The following is a 16540-nucleotide window of genomic DNA, read 5'->3' as shown; positions in this document are numbered from 1 at the left end:
TGAACTGTACATTTTGGAGTGTAACATGTTATTTACCGTTCTCCGGTGCCAGGACTCATTTTGAATGATTAATCCTTTCTAGGCGAGGAACATCGCAGTCTGTGTAGAATTCCGGGATTCAGATGAAAGCGACGCTCACGCTCTAAAGGTTTGTTCACGATCTTGATAAGCGTGCACTTTTAGGAAAGACAAAGACCGTGGTACTTGGTGGCTAAGTTTAATTCGTTTCCGCGCCATAAGGAAAATGTGCTGACGTGACAAAAGTAGTATTGCCTTTTCTGCCCTCACACCTTGACTGCGAGGATTAAATATTAAGAAATAACAAAACGAGGTAGGAGCATATGTAGCTTTGAGAAACGGGGTAAGCTTCACATACCAGATTTTTGCCTTTGCTCCACTTTGATTTTTCATGGCTCTGATGTGCAATCACAAGGTCATTTTCTCCTATGACCTGACAGTTTATAATGGTATCAGCAGGGGACTATAAACTCCTTTCTCCTTGAAACCTGAACAGTCTTTGAGCAAACAGAAATGAGTGCTTTGATCTGAGATAGGACTTCTTCTCTGTGACCGGCCAAATGGTGCCTCCGTATTATCTGACAGAGCAGTCCTTAAATACCTATCACTTCATAGCGCCTTTACGTTTGCACTCTTTAGCACATTCATCAGAGGCCTGAGAACATCTAGCCGTCACGAATTGTTTATCTGGCTCCCTGCTTCTCTAGCTTGAGCCTAAATCAGACAGATGGATGGCTAGTCTTCGACTCAACCCTCCTGGGGAAAGAGGCTGGAGGCCCCTGACTAAGTCGTTGAATGTTTAGTAACCCCTGCCTTTGAAAAGAGGTGGTTTTTGTTGTTCTTGTTTTTTGTTTTGCGCGTTTTTTTGGGTTTTTTGTTTTTGTGTCGTTCTTCCCCTGCCCCCCCCCCCCCCCCCCCCCCGAAACCTAGGTTAAGAATTCGCTTCGCTGGCTCAAATTAGGTATATTTTCTCTGATTTTCCCTTCACTGCAGATGAGAATAACTATTCCTTTTCTCCCCCATGCAATATCCTTTTGTACACTTCAAGATTCTTACCTTACCTCTCGGCAGTTCCCGCAAATCGCCTTCACAACCGTGTTTAAAGGAGAATTGGCAATGCATTCACACGGAGTCTCAGTTTCATTTCAGAGCTGGCCTAGAGGCTGGCTCTGAAGTGACAGGGTGAAGCAGTTAGGCCCTATGGAAGTGAAAAACTCACACCAGAAATGAAATTTGATCTTTTCGTGGAACCATAGAAAGCCTCGCATTTATTTTATTGGTATAACAGAAAGCTGGTGACTTTTAAAATGTGGCTCAGGGGTGCCTGGGTGGCGCAGTCGGTTAAGCGTCCGACTTCAGCCAGGTCACGATCTCACGGTCCGTGAGTTCGAGCCCCGCGTTGGGCTCTGGGCTGATGGCTCGGAGCCTGGAGCCTGCTTCCGATTCTGTGTCTCCCTCTCTCTCTGCCCCTCCCCCGTTCATGCTCTGTCTCTCTCTGTCCCAAAAATAAATAAAAAACGTTGAAAAAAAATAAAAAAATAAAATAAAATAAAAAAATAAAAAAAAAAAATAAAATGTGGCTCATAAAGTGAGACAACAGTGAGCTCGTCTGTAGCCTCATGTATCTGCTAGTGTGTATGTGTGTGTGTGTGTGTGTGTGTGTGTTCTAACCCCTCACCTTGCCCACCACACAAGGAGCGTTCAGCAAATACTGCTAACTGGCTTAGGGGGAGCCTCTTCAGTTAAGATAGCAAGTAGCATCAGAGAACGTAAGCTTTCCAGAACTGGTTTCAGAGTGTTTCCTTTCCACATGATTAGCCATATTTGACTCCTTGCCATTGACGAATTTGGAAGTGCGTTTCTTTGATGGCCGGAAATCCGGAAGCACCCATGCAGCCAAGTTAGGTGATGTCTGGGGGTGATCGCTGGAGTGCGGGTAAATGATTCGGAGTTTACAAGTTCACGGTGAGAACTGAGTGGGCTTGGCCATGGCCTTGTGCTCACAGATGCCTCTGACTGGATGTGGTTCCATTGCATTATGTTTAAAGACCTTCTCACCGAGATTGGTGACTCGGTTTCCTTCTCTTGCAGTGTATTTATGGAAAACCTGCAGGATCTGTTTTTACCACAAATGCTTACGCTGTTGTCTCCCATCACAACCAAAATCCAGAGTTCTATGATGAGGTAAGAATGCATTTTTCTGGTGTTTATAAAACACGGTGGTGGCTCTTCTTTTTTTCTTCATTTCCATCATCTCATCTGCCGTTGCAATCCCTTGTCCTATGCAAATAGAAAGGGTCACACCAAGATGAAGGGCCACTGCCTGCTTGGTGCCCTTTGATGACAGTAGAAGATTTGCCCGCAGATTGAAGGGACTCTGGCGCAAGGTAACGATGCAGGAAGCAAACGCGAGACTAGAGCTGGGATTGGGGCCCTAGCTTTGACAACAACTGGCTCCATGACCTTGAACAAGTCACTTCCCTTTTCTGAGTCTCCATTGCCTCAGCTTTAAAATAAGAAATTCAGGGGCACCTGGGTGGCTCAGTCGGGTAAGTGTATGACTCTTGATCTCGGCTCAGGTCATGGTCTCACGGTTCGTGGGTTCGAGCCCCGTCTCAGGCTCTGTGCTGACAGTGCGGAGCCTGCTTGGGATTCTGTCTCTCCCTCTCTCTGCCCCTCCTTTCTCTCTCTCAGAAGAAATAAATAAACTTACAAAAATAAAATAAGAAATTCAGAGCAGATTTTGTTCAAGGCCCTTCTAGATTTTTCTTCCTGTGGTTTTGCATGGGGTTGGGGGTGCAGCCTCTCTGTAAGTGAAAGGCTTTGGGAGACACAGCAACACTTGAGGGCCACCAGAATCCCGCTGGCTGCTCTAATGCCTCAGTACAGTGTAGACAATGGGACCTATACCGTCTCCCAGGCTCCGTGCCCCGCTCCCCAGTCTACCTCTCCGGCCCTGTCTCTGTCTCTCTTTCCTTCTCCACCTCTACATCTCTGTGTACCTCCCAGAGTCTGTCTTAGTGTCTCTGTCACAGCCTCTTCTAGTCGGCATGTCCCTGGCTTATCCAAATCTGCAGACTGGATTTGACTCCTACATGTCTCCACGAACCTGGATACAGGCGGCGGCTTTGTGGGTTAGCCCCCCAGGGAGAGGGGAGGCCCGTATTTATGTGCAACAGACCATTAGATACCCAGATGGCGTGGACGCTGTGAATAGGCACGCTCTGGCGACATCTACCTATGACAGAAATCAGTTCTAACGCCAAAACCACGCCTTGCATGAATGATAATTCGGCCAGATGTCCCTCCCCGAGCTGTTTTAATTTGGCCCCCTCTGTAATCAACGCCAGTCGCTGCAGAAAACTTGATCAGGTAGAAGTAATCCACGTTATTTTTAGGATGCCAGAAAGAAGCAGGCTTTTCAGTCATCCAGTCTGTCTTGACCAGGGGAGAGGGACATTGCATGTGTTCTGTGCAGGTAAATGCACGTGCGTCAAATCAGTTAACCCGTAATTTGTCGCTGACATGCTTCCGGGAGGCTTTGCACATATTTGGTTGGGTCCTGATTGGAAAATCGCTTGAGGTTGGGGGTTTGTATTAAAGTCTTCATTTGAAAGAGCGCCTGGGTGGCTCAGTCGGTTGACCGTCTGACTCTTGATTTTGGCTCAGGTCACGATCCCAAGGTCATGGGATCGGACCCTACACTGAGCATGGAACTTGCTTAAGATGCTTTCTCCCTCTCACTCTCTGCCCCTCTCCCTCACTCATGGCTCTCTCTCTCTCTCTCTCAAAATAAAATAAATCTTAAGAAAAGAGTATTCATTTTTAGGGTTAAATTCACATGTCAAGGGTGACAATTGTTCTTTCTTTCTTTTTTTTTTAAATTTATTTATAGGGGTACCTGGGTGGCTCAGTTGGTTAAGCCTCTGACTTCAGCTCAGGTTGTGATCTCATGGTTTGTGAGTTCAAGCCCCGTGTCAGGCTCTGTGCTGGCAGCCGGAGCCTGCTTCACATTCTGTGTCTCCCTCTCTCTCCCCTTCCCTACTCACACTGTGTCTCTCAAAAATGAATAAATGTTAAAAAAATAAAAGTAAAATTTATTTATTTAGAGAGAGACAGAGACAGTGTGAGTGGGGGACGGGCAGAGAGAGAGAGAGAGAGAGAAAGAGAGAAAGAGAATCCCAAACAGGCTGTGCCCTGTCAGTGCAGAGCCAGATGCGGGGCTCGAACCCACAAAACCATGAGACTGTCACCTGAGCCGAAAGCAAGAGTCAGACGCTCAGCCAACTGAGCCACCCAGGTGCCCCTACAATTGCTATTTCTTTAAGTAAACTTACATTTTGCTTCAAAAGATATTTACGGGAACTGTAATTGGTGCATACCATAATACCACAGTGACTTTTTGCAGGTTTATTTGCAAAGCTCAATCCACCCCTCCCACCCCAACCCCCTCGCATAAAGGAACACAACAATTTAGAGAAAAGAAGCCTTCCAAATTCAGTACACACTTTGGATAGATTGTATTCACTGACTGCAGATTGAGTTACATAGTATCCCTGGGCTGTGAGGCTGTGGTTTTGATCCAGTGTTTTAGAAAATCCTGCTGCAAAGTTGAGTCCGGGAGAATCCACTGACCTCTCCAGCAAAAGTAATAAATCAGCCCTCACAACCCAGGAGAATACTGTTTTCAAATTGAAACTGACTGGACAAGCCTTGAAAGTATGTTTAAACAGTATCTATTATTTGGTGACTTGGCTTGTCATTTAGAAAAATACGTCATTGGGAAAGTAACGATGCAACTGAACTAAAGGTCTGACGGTCCAGCTTGACAATTAAAAATGAAACAAAATGCTGTGTGCGATTTTGCTGTCATTGCAGATTAAAATCGAGCTTCCCATTCACCTGCATCAAAAACATCATTTGCTCTTCACGTTTTATCATGTAAGTTGTGAAATCAACACAAAGGGAACAACCAAAAAGCAGGACACAGTTGAAACTCCAGGTGCGTGTATTCTTTAAAAGTGTCTTTCTACGGCTGTTTGAGATGGAATTGTCTAGAATGCAACAGGCCTCTTTTCCTCAGGCTGCGAACCACTTCTTAAAAGGCACATTTCGGAGTTAAAAGGTTCATCGGTATGAGATGAATCGTATGTTCATGCGACCACCACTTCTACCACATGTCGCGTCCAAATGCTTGCCTGTGTGCTTGGAGTCCCGGAAGTCACGTAAAGTGACACATACAACGTAAAGCCATGCTTCTCGTGCGGGGACACATATTGTGATAGGCGGTATTTGTGCTATTTCTCTTATGTAGAATGGCCCAGCAACCAGAACTTTCCAGTTCGGCTCCCTGAGGAAGTGGGAAGTGAGCCCAGAGCTGGGGACATTGTTGAGCTGGAGGGAGATTGGGGACCCCCCTGGTTCTAGTGAGAACAGAACAGATGCCATGAACTGGCATAAACTCCAGTAATGAAGCCCCAGTCCTGGTCCCATTCGGCAAGGCTGGAGGTAAAGCAGTAGGAAGCTTCTTTAGGAGACCATAGGGGACCTGTAAACATTGTGTGCCACCCCCACTGTATAGATGTCAGCATGCTCTGGGATTCAGATCCAAGCTGGCCTGGATCGGCCTTAAACTCATTCATTCGTTCACCAACTACATCGGCATGTTTATTACGTGCAAGAAAGACATTGTAGTAGGTACTGTGGAGAACCAAACATAGATCGCGTCTTAAGGGGGCGTATGGTCTAGCCGGGGAAATGAGACCGGTGTGGACAACTACAATACAAGATCAAAAGTAGTTACCGAGAAAGTGGTACGATGTGATCTCAGAGAATATGGAGTTATTACTTCAACTGGTGGAGGGACGAGTGGCTGGGAATCTGGGAAGGCTTCCAGGAGGAGATGGTGTTTGGGTGAGGCCTTAGAGGGGCGGGGTTGAGATTGAGAATGCAGTGATGGTAGGAAGGTAGCGGATTCGAGGATAAAGGAGCAGCCTGTACAGAGAGAGGCGGGCTATTGAGGGGTATGGCCAGGAAACCACACATAGTTCAATACCACGAGAGCACAGGGTGTTGGGGAGGGGGAGCCACAGGATGTCAGGTTGATAAGGAGGCGTCAGATCGTGGAAAGCCTTGAATGCCAGGCTGTGGATTTGATTGCATTCTGTCACCAATATGGAAATACAGAAGGGTTGTAAACACCAGTAAGAGCTGTTCTGCAGGAAGTCCATAGAAATCGCAGTTTGTTCAGGGCAGGGACCTTGCGGGTTGAGAAGAAATCTGGCGGAACAGTAGGAACCCAAGGCTGTGCATCTCCTGGAAGACAAATGACTACTTCCTTATTTCCATCCTAGACAGCAGTGGGCAAGGTGCTCGGTGGAGCAGAAGATGGTTATTCTGTGGGCCACTCATCACGTGTTACTGCCCATCCTTAAGTGGCTCCACACCTTTGAGCCAGATGGCGTGTGCTTGACATCGTACCTTTCCAGCTTCCAAGTGCTCTATATGCCTTTTCACTGAGAGACACCCTCGGTCGTGCTTTTGATTAACTCACCGTGCGGAAGGTGTTGCCTAAGCAATTCCATAGAGACCGAAAGTAGATTAGCGGTTGCCAGGGACTGGGGAGAAGGGAAAATAGGGAGTAGCCTCTAAGAGGTGTGGAGTTTCTTTTCGGCGTGATGAAAGAGTTCTGGAATGAGTAGCAGTGGATGCCCAGCTTTCTGAAATAGACTAAAAATCATTGAATTGTGCGCTTTAAACGGATGAATCGATAGGGGAGGCGGGGAGAGGGGAAAATGGGTGATGGGCATCGAGGAAGGCACTTGTTGGGATGAGCACTGGGTGTTGTATGGAAACGATGAATCACGGGAATTTACTCCCGAAACCAAGAGCATACTATAGACACTGTATGTTAGCTAACCTGACAATAAATTATATTAAAAAAAAAAAAACAACAACGGATGGATTGTATGGTATCTGAATTCTATCTCACTACAAATTTCTGTGGGGAAAAGTTTTGCCCAAGAACAAGAAAGAGATTTTCCTATTTTCTGGACTGGAAGCCTTTTGTCTCCTGTCCAGTTTTCGCTTAATTACTCTGACAGAGTCCTTTTGAATGGTTCTCGCACTCATGTTACTTTCCTGTGTTCTTTATAGGAGAACGGCTCTGGGTAAACCATTTCTGAAGCTGTACTAGTAAAGATCCCTGCGGGCGTGTTTCAGAGTCTGAGAAAGCCATTTAGTCTACTTAGAGAAAGCAACATATTTGTCTTCTTTTAAGAATTAAAGCATTTGCCAAATTAAACACGTGAATGAAAACATTCTAACCAGATTTGTGTTGACTTCTGTGTTCACAGTATAAACACGCGCGCACGCACACACACACACACACACACACACAGCTCACGCAAAGAATTTTAAAGAATCAGGAGGCAGCGGCTTTAAAAAGTGCTCTCCAGCCAACACCCTGTCTCGTATGCCAGAACTGGGTCCAGAGCAAGCTTTTTTACCGCTGAGTTATAAACACTTGAAGCCCAGAGTAATCTCTATAATGGAAATACTGACACTGTTCAACCTGAGGAATACAGATGGCTCTGACTCGTTTAGCTAGAACATGATGAGTTCTTTAATAGAAATCCAAGAGGCTTTCTTGAGTAGAACCGTTAAGAAATATAGAGACTGGGAAAAATCTCTCAGTGGATGCAAGTTGTAAACACTTATGCACTGGCTGCATTCTCCTACTGCATTTTCCTCCTTCTGTACTCAGGAAAACCGCCCAACTGAGTACTGCCTTGTATGAATACGGACTGCAACCTTGGCTTGTGACCTTGATTTTCCGTAGTCCCCTCCTGTTGGATTGCTGTCAGAAACTTTGGAACTTACTGCTGGTGGTCTGAGATTGTCCCAGACACAAGACTCTGTACTTCTACTAAGAATGGATGAGAGAGATCTGAGTCCTTTTTAAAAAAAAAAAATAAGTCTAGGGGTGCCTGGGTGGCTCAGTCGGTTAAGCGTCCGACCTCAGCTCAGGTCATGATCTCACAGTCTGTGAGTTCGAGCCCCGTGTCGGGCTCTGTGCTGACAGTTCAGAGCCTGGAGCCTGCTTCGGCTTCTGGGTCTCCCTCTCTCTCTGCCCCTCCCCTGCTCTTGCTCTCTCTCTGTCTCAAAAATAAATAATCATTTAAAAAATTAAAAAAGAAGTCTACCACAAATTATCCCCCAAAGGGTAAACATAATGGTCCTGATGCACTTTTAAAAACTTAAAGTATTTTCGTATATTATTACCTCTCTTTGCTCTCTCCTAACTATGAGATGGAAAGGTTGTGTGTTGTTCCCAATTTATAGTGCAGGAAATTGAGTAAATAAGTCATTAGTGGCCAGGCTGGGATTAGGAAGCCATCCAAGTGCATTGTTCCTTCCCGGGTATTCGGACGCCCAACACCTGGACTCCCACATATGGACCCCACCCCCACCGCAGGAAACATCGCCACCCTGCCCTGCTCCCCGGCAGTCAGAGATTTGTGGAGCTAATTGCATTTGCGATTTCACTTCTCACGGTTGATTATTGTGTTGGCAGTTGGCTTTGCCTGGGTACCTTTGCTGAAGGATGGGAGAATCATTACATTGGAGCAGCAGCTGCCGGTTTCAGCCAATCTTCCTCCAGGCTACTTGAATGTGAATGATGCAGAATCAAGAAGGGTAGGAGAATAACTGTCTTTGTTGAAGTAATCACAATGTCGCGTTTAAAAAGTAGAATGCTGGGGGCACCTGGGTGGCCCAGTCGGTGAGCGTCTGACCCTTGATTTTGGCTTAGGTCATAATCCTAGGGACGTGGGAACGAGCCTCGAGTTGGGCTCTGCACTGAAAATGGAAGTTCCTTAAGATCCTCTCTCTCTCTCTTTCACTTTCTTTCGCTCTCTCTTTCTCTCTTTCTTTCTCTCCTTCCTTCCTCCCCCCTTCCTCTGCCCCTCCCTGCACTCACTCACTGGCTCACGCTGTCTCTCTCTCTCTCTCTCTCTCTCTCTCAAAAACATGAAAAGTAGAATGCTGTATTCTAGAGGATAGCTTCACAAACTGTGGTCTGAGGACTGGTCCACCAGAAAGAGAAGTCAGGAAAATCAGTGTAAACCTTTGATAGCAATTTGACCCAGGTTACCTTGTGTCTGTTGATTCTAGTAAGTTTCAAAAGCTGGGGCTTGGAGTTTGTGCATCATCTTAAAATACTCCTTTAGTTACTAGTTCATTTTTATTGTAATTTATAAAAGTGTCAGCCTGCCAAAGATTGGAAATTCAAAATGGTTTAGGATCCATTTACTCTAAAGGCAGACTGTTTTCTCCAGGAATTCCCTATGTGTGAAACTAACACATTTGTTTCTGTTCACAGCAATTGAATGTGGATATTAAGTGGGTAGATGGCGCTAAGCCTTTGTTGAAGATTAAAAGCCACTTAGAGTCTACCATTTATACTCAAGTAAGTTGCATCATGTGAATTTCGTCAATTTTGCTATTTGAATATTTTTTTAAAGTTCTTTGTTCGGTTGTTGTTGTTGTTGTTTTCCCTAGTAATCTCTACACCCAGTGTGGGGCTTGAACTCAGGACCCCAAAGTCAAGAGTCACATGTTCTTCTGACTGAGCCAACCAGGGGCTCCTGAATCCATTTCTTGTTTAAAATAGACTATGTTCGATTCCTGCAGCCTCAGAGAAGTTGTGGCCTCAAAGACTTTCTCATTAGCAATAACATCATTCTTAATTGTAATAGCTCAAGTTGTATAATCCCTGTCAAATCCTCAAATCCGTTTATTCCCATTAATGGATTCATGCCTTACAAAACTCTGAAAGGAAGGTTGGAGGCTATCATCACCTTTTTTAAAAAATAAATTTAAGTTTTGGGAACAGTTTGGGATTTGCAGAAAAATAGGGTCGTACATACAATTCCCATATACCCTGTGCCGAGTTTCCCCTGTTACTAACCTCTTACATTAATTAGTATGGCACAAGGGCACTAGGGTGGCTCAGTGGGTTGAGCGTCCGACTTTGGCTCAGATCACCATCTCCTGGTTCAGGAGTTCGAGCCCCACATCAGGCTCGCTGCTGTCGGCCTGTCAGCTCTTTAAAGAGCTTGCTTTGGGTCCTCTGTCCTCCTCTCCCTCGCCCTCCCTTGCTGTGCTCTCCCCAAAATAAATAAATATTTAAAAACAATTAGTATGGCACGTATGTTCTAATTAATGAACCAGTCGTGATCCATAACCATTGACTAAAGTTTGTATTTATTCAGATTTCCTTCTTTTTTACCTATGGATTCTATCCAGCGTAACATACTCCATTTCGTTGTCATGTCATCTTAGGCTTCTCTTGGCTGGGACAAGTTCTCAGACACTCATTGTTTATGATGGCCTTGTCAGTTTTCATGAGTAGTGAAGTTTTGTAGGATGCCCCTCTGTTGGAATTTGTTGGATGTTTTTCTCATAGATAGACCGGAATTGAACATAGCAATTTGAAGTCAGTGGATCATGGATGACTAGTAGTTTACCCTTGTCCTTGGCATCCATGAAATTACAATCAAATATCTGTTGGAGGTTCTCAAGCACAGTTTGGAAATTCACCGATGGGGAAGATGAAGTCCACGTTCCTTGGCGTGGCCTATAAGGTCCTTCTCGGTATACAATATCTAGATTCCACATAGGACGGCTGGATACTTGCCGACCAAATTGCCACGATCGCTTGGGCATTGAATGCCTGAGACTATTATTATCTGGTAACTCCCTGCTGATACCTTTTCTTCACCTATCAGTCCAGACCTCTGTTCCTACTCGTTTCATTAAAATCTAGAAGCAGCCCGGGGCACCTGGCTGGCTCAGTCAGTCAAGGATCCGACTCTTGATCTCAGGGTCGTGAGCTCAAGCTCCGCATAGGGCTCCACACTGGGCATGAAGCCTGCTTAAGAGGTAGAGGCTGCCCAACCCGACAGACCACACCCGTCAAAAAAGGAATTAAATGAACATTTGGCTAGCTGCGCAAAGATTGTGACCTGCCCGGTATGCGTGGGTACACGCTCACTCCGCCCGGTTTTGCTGCTTTTTGTGATGGCCGAGGGGACCACGGGACACGGGCACACGTGTTGGTGACTGCAGCTGCCGAATCTGGGCGTCAGAAGACCCAGATCGATCATCTTGTGAGACGCGGATGCCGGGGGGACGGAGCGTTAGAGCGCCTGTGTTTGAGGGTGATGAATCAGATTTCTATGGCCGTGTCCATCTGTTTTGCAGGATCTACATGTCCACAAATTCTTCCATCATTGCCAGCTGATTCAGTCGGGCTCCACAGAAGTTCCGGGGGAGCTCATTAAATATTTAAAGGTAAATGAACAGCAGCTTTCGGCGGAAGGTTTGTTTCTCGTATCTTTCCCGTTGCCACGTTTTGATGGGGGAGGTGGGGGAGGGAAATGAAACGAACACCTTAAAATAGTTGGGGCTGTGTATCCTCAAGGGAATACTTTCTGTAATGTGCTTTTCTATCAGTTGCCTATTTAGGAGCAGACAGCAGAGTTGCTACATTAGGAAGAAACTGTTACAGCCAGACTCTGTCGACATATTTTTTGAAAATCTCATGAAAATGTTTACTTCAGTTCCATAAATCGGTTTTCTTGGCTCTTTTCTCGTCCTGCTGACTGCCCGGTGAAGGTGGCTCCTGCCGTGGGGAAAAGGGTCAGGACAGATGGGAGCGTGTCCCTTTTGCTGGGAGTAAAATGGACGATTCCTGTGTCTGTGGGTGAAAGATGATATCAGCAGGGTCCACTGAAGACCGAAAAGCCCAGTTTCCGCATGTCGCGTGGGAGAGAGTCTTAAGAAACACCATATTTTATTTAAATGTCTTGAGAACCCAAGGCCCTGTTTATTCCCTAACACGGTGGGACTGAACTGCACATCGTGGGACCTAGCTGGCGGCGACTGTTTCTGGTTACTCCTTTCGTAGGTCAGCCATGGAAAGTCTGGGGCATTTTTATTTTATTGATTTGTTTTTAATTTTTTAGATTTTTATGTATTTATTTGGGGAGAGAGAGCGCGCGAGCGAGCAGGCGAAGGGACAGAGAGAGAAGGAGACAGAATCCCAAGCAGGCTCCGCACCGTCAGCACAGAGCCCGATGCGTGGCTCAAACCCACGAACCGGGAGATCATGACCTGAGCCAAAATGAAGAGTCGGACACTCAACCGACTGACTCACCCTGGCACCCCAGGAATTTTTATTTAAAAATTTTTTTTTAACGTTTATTTATTTTTGAGACAGAGAGAGACAGAGCATGAACAGGGGAGGAGCAGAGAGAGAGGGAGACACAGAATCTGAAGCGGGCTCCAGGCTCTGAGCTGTCAGCACAGAGCCCGACGCGGGGCTCGAACTCACGGACCGCGAGATCGTGACCTGAGCCGAAGTCGGCCGCTTAACCGACTGAGCCACCCAGGCGCCCCAGGAATTTTTATTTTAAAGGAAATCTCTACAGGATTTCCCTTTGGATGTATGTTATTACTTAATGATGTTCTCAGGAGACCAAAACATTTGTCTCTTTTTTTAAAAATTTTTTTAATGTTTATTTATTTGAGAGAGAGAGAGACAGCGTGAGCAGGGGAAGGACAGAGAGAGAGGGGGACACAGAATCCAAAGCAGGCTCCAGGCTCTGAGCTGTCAGCACAGTGTCTGATGCGGGGCTTGAACTCCACAAACTGTGGCATCACAACCTGAGCCGAAGTCAGACGCTTAAGTGACTGAGCCACTCGGGCGCCCCCAAAAATGTTTGTTTCATTTCAGAGAGGTAGTATGACATGAGACCACAGGTATGGGTTCTGGAATCGTTTCACCGAGCTTGTGTCCCAGATCGGTCCCCTATTAGCTCTGTGATTGACCTTGGCCAAGTTACTGAACTACTCCAAGCCTTGGTTTCTTCATCTGTCACACAGGGCTAACCTGTGATGCCAACTCGTAGGGTGGTTGTGGGGCTTAAGTGAGATAGGACATCCACCATATCGTAACCACTCGGGGTACACTTATTTCTTGAGTGCCTTCTATGGGTCAGAGACATCATTCTGAGTGTTTGGAATATAAGGAAAGAAAGCAAACAATAATCCCTGTTGGCAAGAGCTTACTTTCTTGTGGAGGCAGATGGAAAATAAACAAGTAAATGAGTGTGTTATATATATGTACATAAATCTAAATATGTATAAATATGAGCAGCTTGCTTGGTGTGTCCAGCGGGACTTCCAGAGCGTTGCAGGGCTTTGAACAGAGGAGTGACATGGCATGATTTGGGTTTGTTTGGTTTTTTTTAATGTGTGTTTTTGAGGGAGAGACAGAGTGCGAGTAGGGAGGGGCAGAGAGAGACGGAGACACAGAATGGGAAGCAGGCTCCAGGCTCTGAGCTGTCAGCACAGAACCCGACGCAGGGCTCGAACGCACGGACCGCGAGATCACGATCTGAGCCAAAGTCGGAGGCTTAACTGAGCCAGCCAGGTGCTCCTGTGATTTGGGTTTTTGAAGTATCATTCTGCCTACCATATTGGGAAGATACTGTTGGAAGGGTAGAAGCAGGGAGATGGTTGATAAACGGTGGCTATTATTCTTTAAAAAAAATGTTTTTTTTTGATTTTAGAGACAGAGAGAGTGAGAGTGCCTGAATGGGGGAGAGAGGCAGAGGGAGACCTCACGACAGAGCCCAACATGGGGCTTGATCCCAGGACCGGGCCAAAAATCGAGAGTCGGACGCTCAACCGACTGAGCCACCCAGGTGCCCCTGTGGTGGCTATTATTCTTAATTATCATAAGAGTATAACTGTCATCCAGCTTTCAAATCCTTTCCTCGGGTAACGGCTAGAAAGCCAGCTCTGTGTACGAATGCTTAGTCTGTTAAGATCTTTGGCTTTTCTTCCAGGGGGGAAGCTCCATAAAAGTTTTAGCAGAATGGAATGGAGCAGAGCATCATTTTCATATACTGGTATTCTTAAAATGGAGTAAAACAAACGCACTCCTATTTGTGTTTTTAAGGGTGTGGAATTTCTGATATTTATGTGACCTTTGCGCGCCCTCTAGTGGCAGTGAGTGAAATGCCACACGATTGCAGAAAGAGCGGAACGCCTGTATGGACCGTTTGCACTAAAAGGGAGTCTTGAGATTTTTTTGATGAGGAAACTGAAGCCCAAGTAGAGGGGATTTGCCTGTGGTCACTCAGCTAGTCAGTAGCAGAGCTGAGCTCAGCCTGTGACACATGGGTCTTAACTCCTGGTCTCGTGTTCTTTCCATCAAGCCTTGCTGTCTGTTGCCCCTGTAAATGGCCTTGTTTTACCAAGTCACTTAACGTCTACTTATGTATGGAATATTTCCCCTGATGCTGCGAGGCTTGCAGAGAAGAATAACTGAGGGTCATCGCCCATCTTAAGACCATTTGGAGAGAAAGGACATACATAAATGAAATGACAATATAAGTCATCAGTACAAATGAGAGTCGAAAGCAAGATATGATAGATATCAAGTGCATGGTACAGGCTGGTGTGCTGAGGGCTCAGGGAACTTAGGAACCACTGAGACTACAGGCCTCCCATCTTAATTGGTTCCTTATCTTATTTAAAAAATTTTTTTAATCTTTTTTTTTTTTTTTTTTTTTTAAATTTTTTTTTTTTCAACGTTTTTTATTTATTTTTGGGACAGAGAGAGACAGAGCATGAACGGGGGAGGGGCAGAGAGAGAGGGAGACACAGAATCGGAAACAGGCTCCAGGCTCCGAGCCATCAGCCCAGAGCCTGACGCGGGGCTCGAACTCACGGGCCGCGAGATCGTGACCTGGCTGAAGTCGGACGCTTAACCGACTGCGCCACCCAGGCGCCCCTTTTAATCTTTTTTTGAGAGAGAGAGAGAGAGAGACAATATGAGCAGGGGAGGGTCAGAGAGAGAGGGAGACACAGACTCCCTCTCCAGGTTCCAGGCTCCGAGCTGTCAGCACAGAGCCCGACATGGGGCTCGAACTCACAAACTGCAAGGTCATGACCTGAGCCGAAGTTGGACACTTAACCGACTGAGCCACCCAGGCGCCCCTGTTGGTTCCTTATTTTATTCATTGATCTCGTCATTCACCAAATCCTTACTGAGCACTTCGTATGGGCCAGATATTGATGAGGGCACTAGGAATATAATGGGGAACTGTTCAGACTACATACCTGCTCTAGTTGGGGTACAGAGAGTATAAATGAGTAATTTTAGATCAAGATAAATGCTGTGAAGCAAAGAGAACAGGTTAACGGGGTCCGACGTGACAGGAGCGCGTTCTAGACGGAGTTGTCACGGAGGGCTGTCTCAGGAGCTGATGCCTCAAGCTGAAAAGAAATAGATGAGAGGAAGACAAGCATAGGTGATAAAGCCATGGCAAAGGAGAACAGAGTATTGCAGCAGGTGTAAACATCTCGCGATGGCATGTTTGAAAGACAGAAGGAAAGAAAAGACGGTGTAGCTGGAACGCAGGGAGCAGCTGGAGGGGGCAGGTGGCATGAGAGGAGCTTGTCGGGGTACATCTAGGAATGGGGGGCCCTTGACAGCCTTTTGTTCGTGGTTGTTCTGTTTGTAACAAGGGGGGAAAAGAGCACTCTAGCGCTGTTGCATCGAGGATAAATGACCGAGGAGCGATACCGGATTAGTTTTGCATTGACTGCCCATCTCTCTTTTCTACCTGATGTGATCCCACTTGCCCTTTAACTCTCCTCCTCTCTGAAGCCTTATTGAAGACCGCGTTGTTTCTTCCTTTGTGCGTTTTGTATAGACCGCTATTTGTACACGTTGCCATTCGTATTGCAGATTTAGTCCCAGGTCTTTACCCCCCCTCCGGCCCCCCTCCCCATAGACCGTGAACTGCTTGATGGTGGGAACCAGGGCTTTTTTTTGGTGTGCTTGGCATTTGGAAGGTCATTCACAATGCCTTTGTTGAATGAGTGGGATGAGCGGCTTCACCGAAGTAGGGGTTTGAACTTGACTTAGAAAAGTGGCTGGGATGTGGCCACACACTGAACAGAGGCACCAAGGCAGGAATGCATATGATCTACTCACAGAGCAACCAAGGTACCAGTTTGGCCTCGTGAAGAATGTGGAAAGTGTTAAGGCTAAAAACACAGGTTAGGTCTCAAGTGATCTTGAACCCCAGGCCAGGGTTTCTCAACCTTGGCAATATTGACACTTTGGACAGGTTCATTGTCGTACGTGGCTGTCCGGTGCACTGTCGGATGTTTAGCAGCATCGGTGGCCCGTGCCTGCTAGGTGTCAGCAGCCCCCAGTTGTGACAACCCCAAATGTCTCCAGACACGGCAGGACGTCCCGTTGGGGGGCAGAGTGGCCCCTGGCTGCCAAGCACTGCCCTAGGTCATGGGGAGGCATCCCAGACAGGAGGTGATCTGCTGTAACCCAGTCGGAGGGAGATGAATTTGGAAATGAGAGGTGGGGGTGTGGGGAGTAAAGAGAACCTGTAGAGGCCTCCTAGGAAACGATTAGACTATTTTG

General features: G+C 46.4%; 1 protein-coding gene across 5 annotated transcripts in view; it reads left to right on the top strand.

The window, feature by feature from the left end:
* The window catches only part of DOCK11 (dedicator of cytokinesis 11), a 197767-nt gene that overhangs the window by 91758 nt on the left and 89469 nt on the right, over positions 1 to 16540 (top strand). For all 5 annotated transcript variants that reach the window (XM_053892126.1, XM_053892123.1, XM_053892122.1 and 2 more), the window contains exons 18-23: positions 83 to 148; positions 2110 to 2202; positions 4897 to 5020; positions 8594 to 8715; positions 9401 to 9487; positions 11284 to 11373. In XM_053892126.1, the coding sequence (XP_053748101.1) occupies positions 83 to 148; positions 2110 to 2202; positions 4897 to 5020; positions 8594 to 8715; positions 9401 to 9487; positions 11284 to 11373 (582 nt within the window). The remainder of the gene's footprint in view (positions 1 to 82; positions 149 to 2109; positions 2203 to 4896; positions 5021 to 8593; positions 8716 to 9400; positions 9488 to 11283; positions 11374 to 16540) is intronic.

The sequence above is a fragment of the Panthera pardus genome, unplaced genomic scaffold (genome assembly GCF_024362965.1).
Source record: "Panthera pardus isolate Hobbes unplaced genomic scaffold, ASM2436296v1 HiC_scaffold_27, whole genome shotgun sequence".
NCBI classification, from domain to species: Eukaryota; Metazoa; Chordata; class Mammalia; order Carnivora; family Felidae; genus Panthera; species Panthera pardus.
The sequence above is the reverse complement of the archived record's forward strand: the minus strand, read 5'-3'. Positions and strand labels throughout refer to the sequence as shown.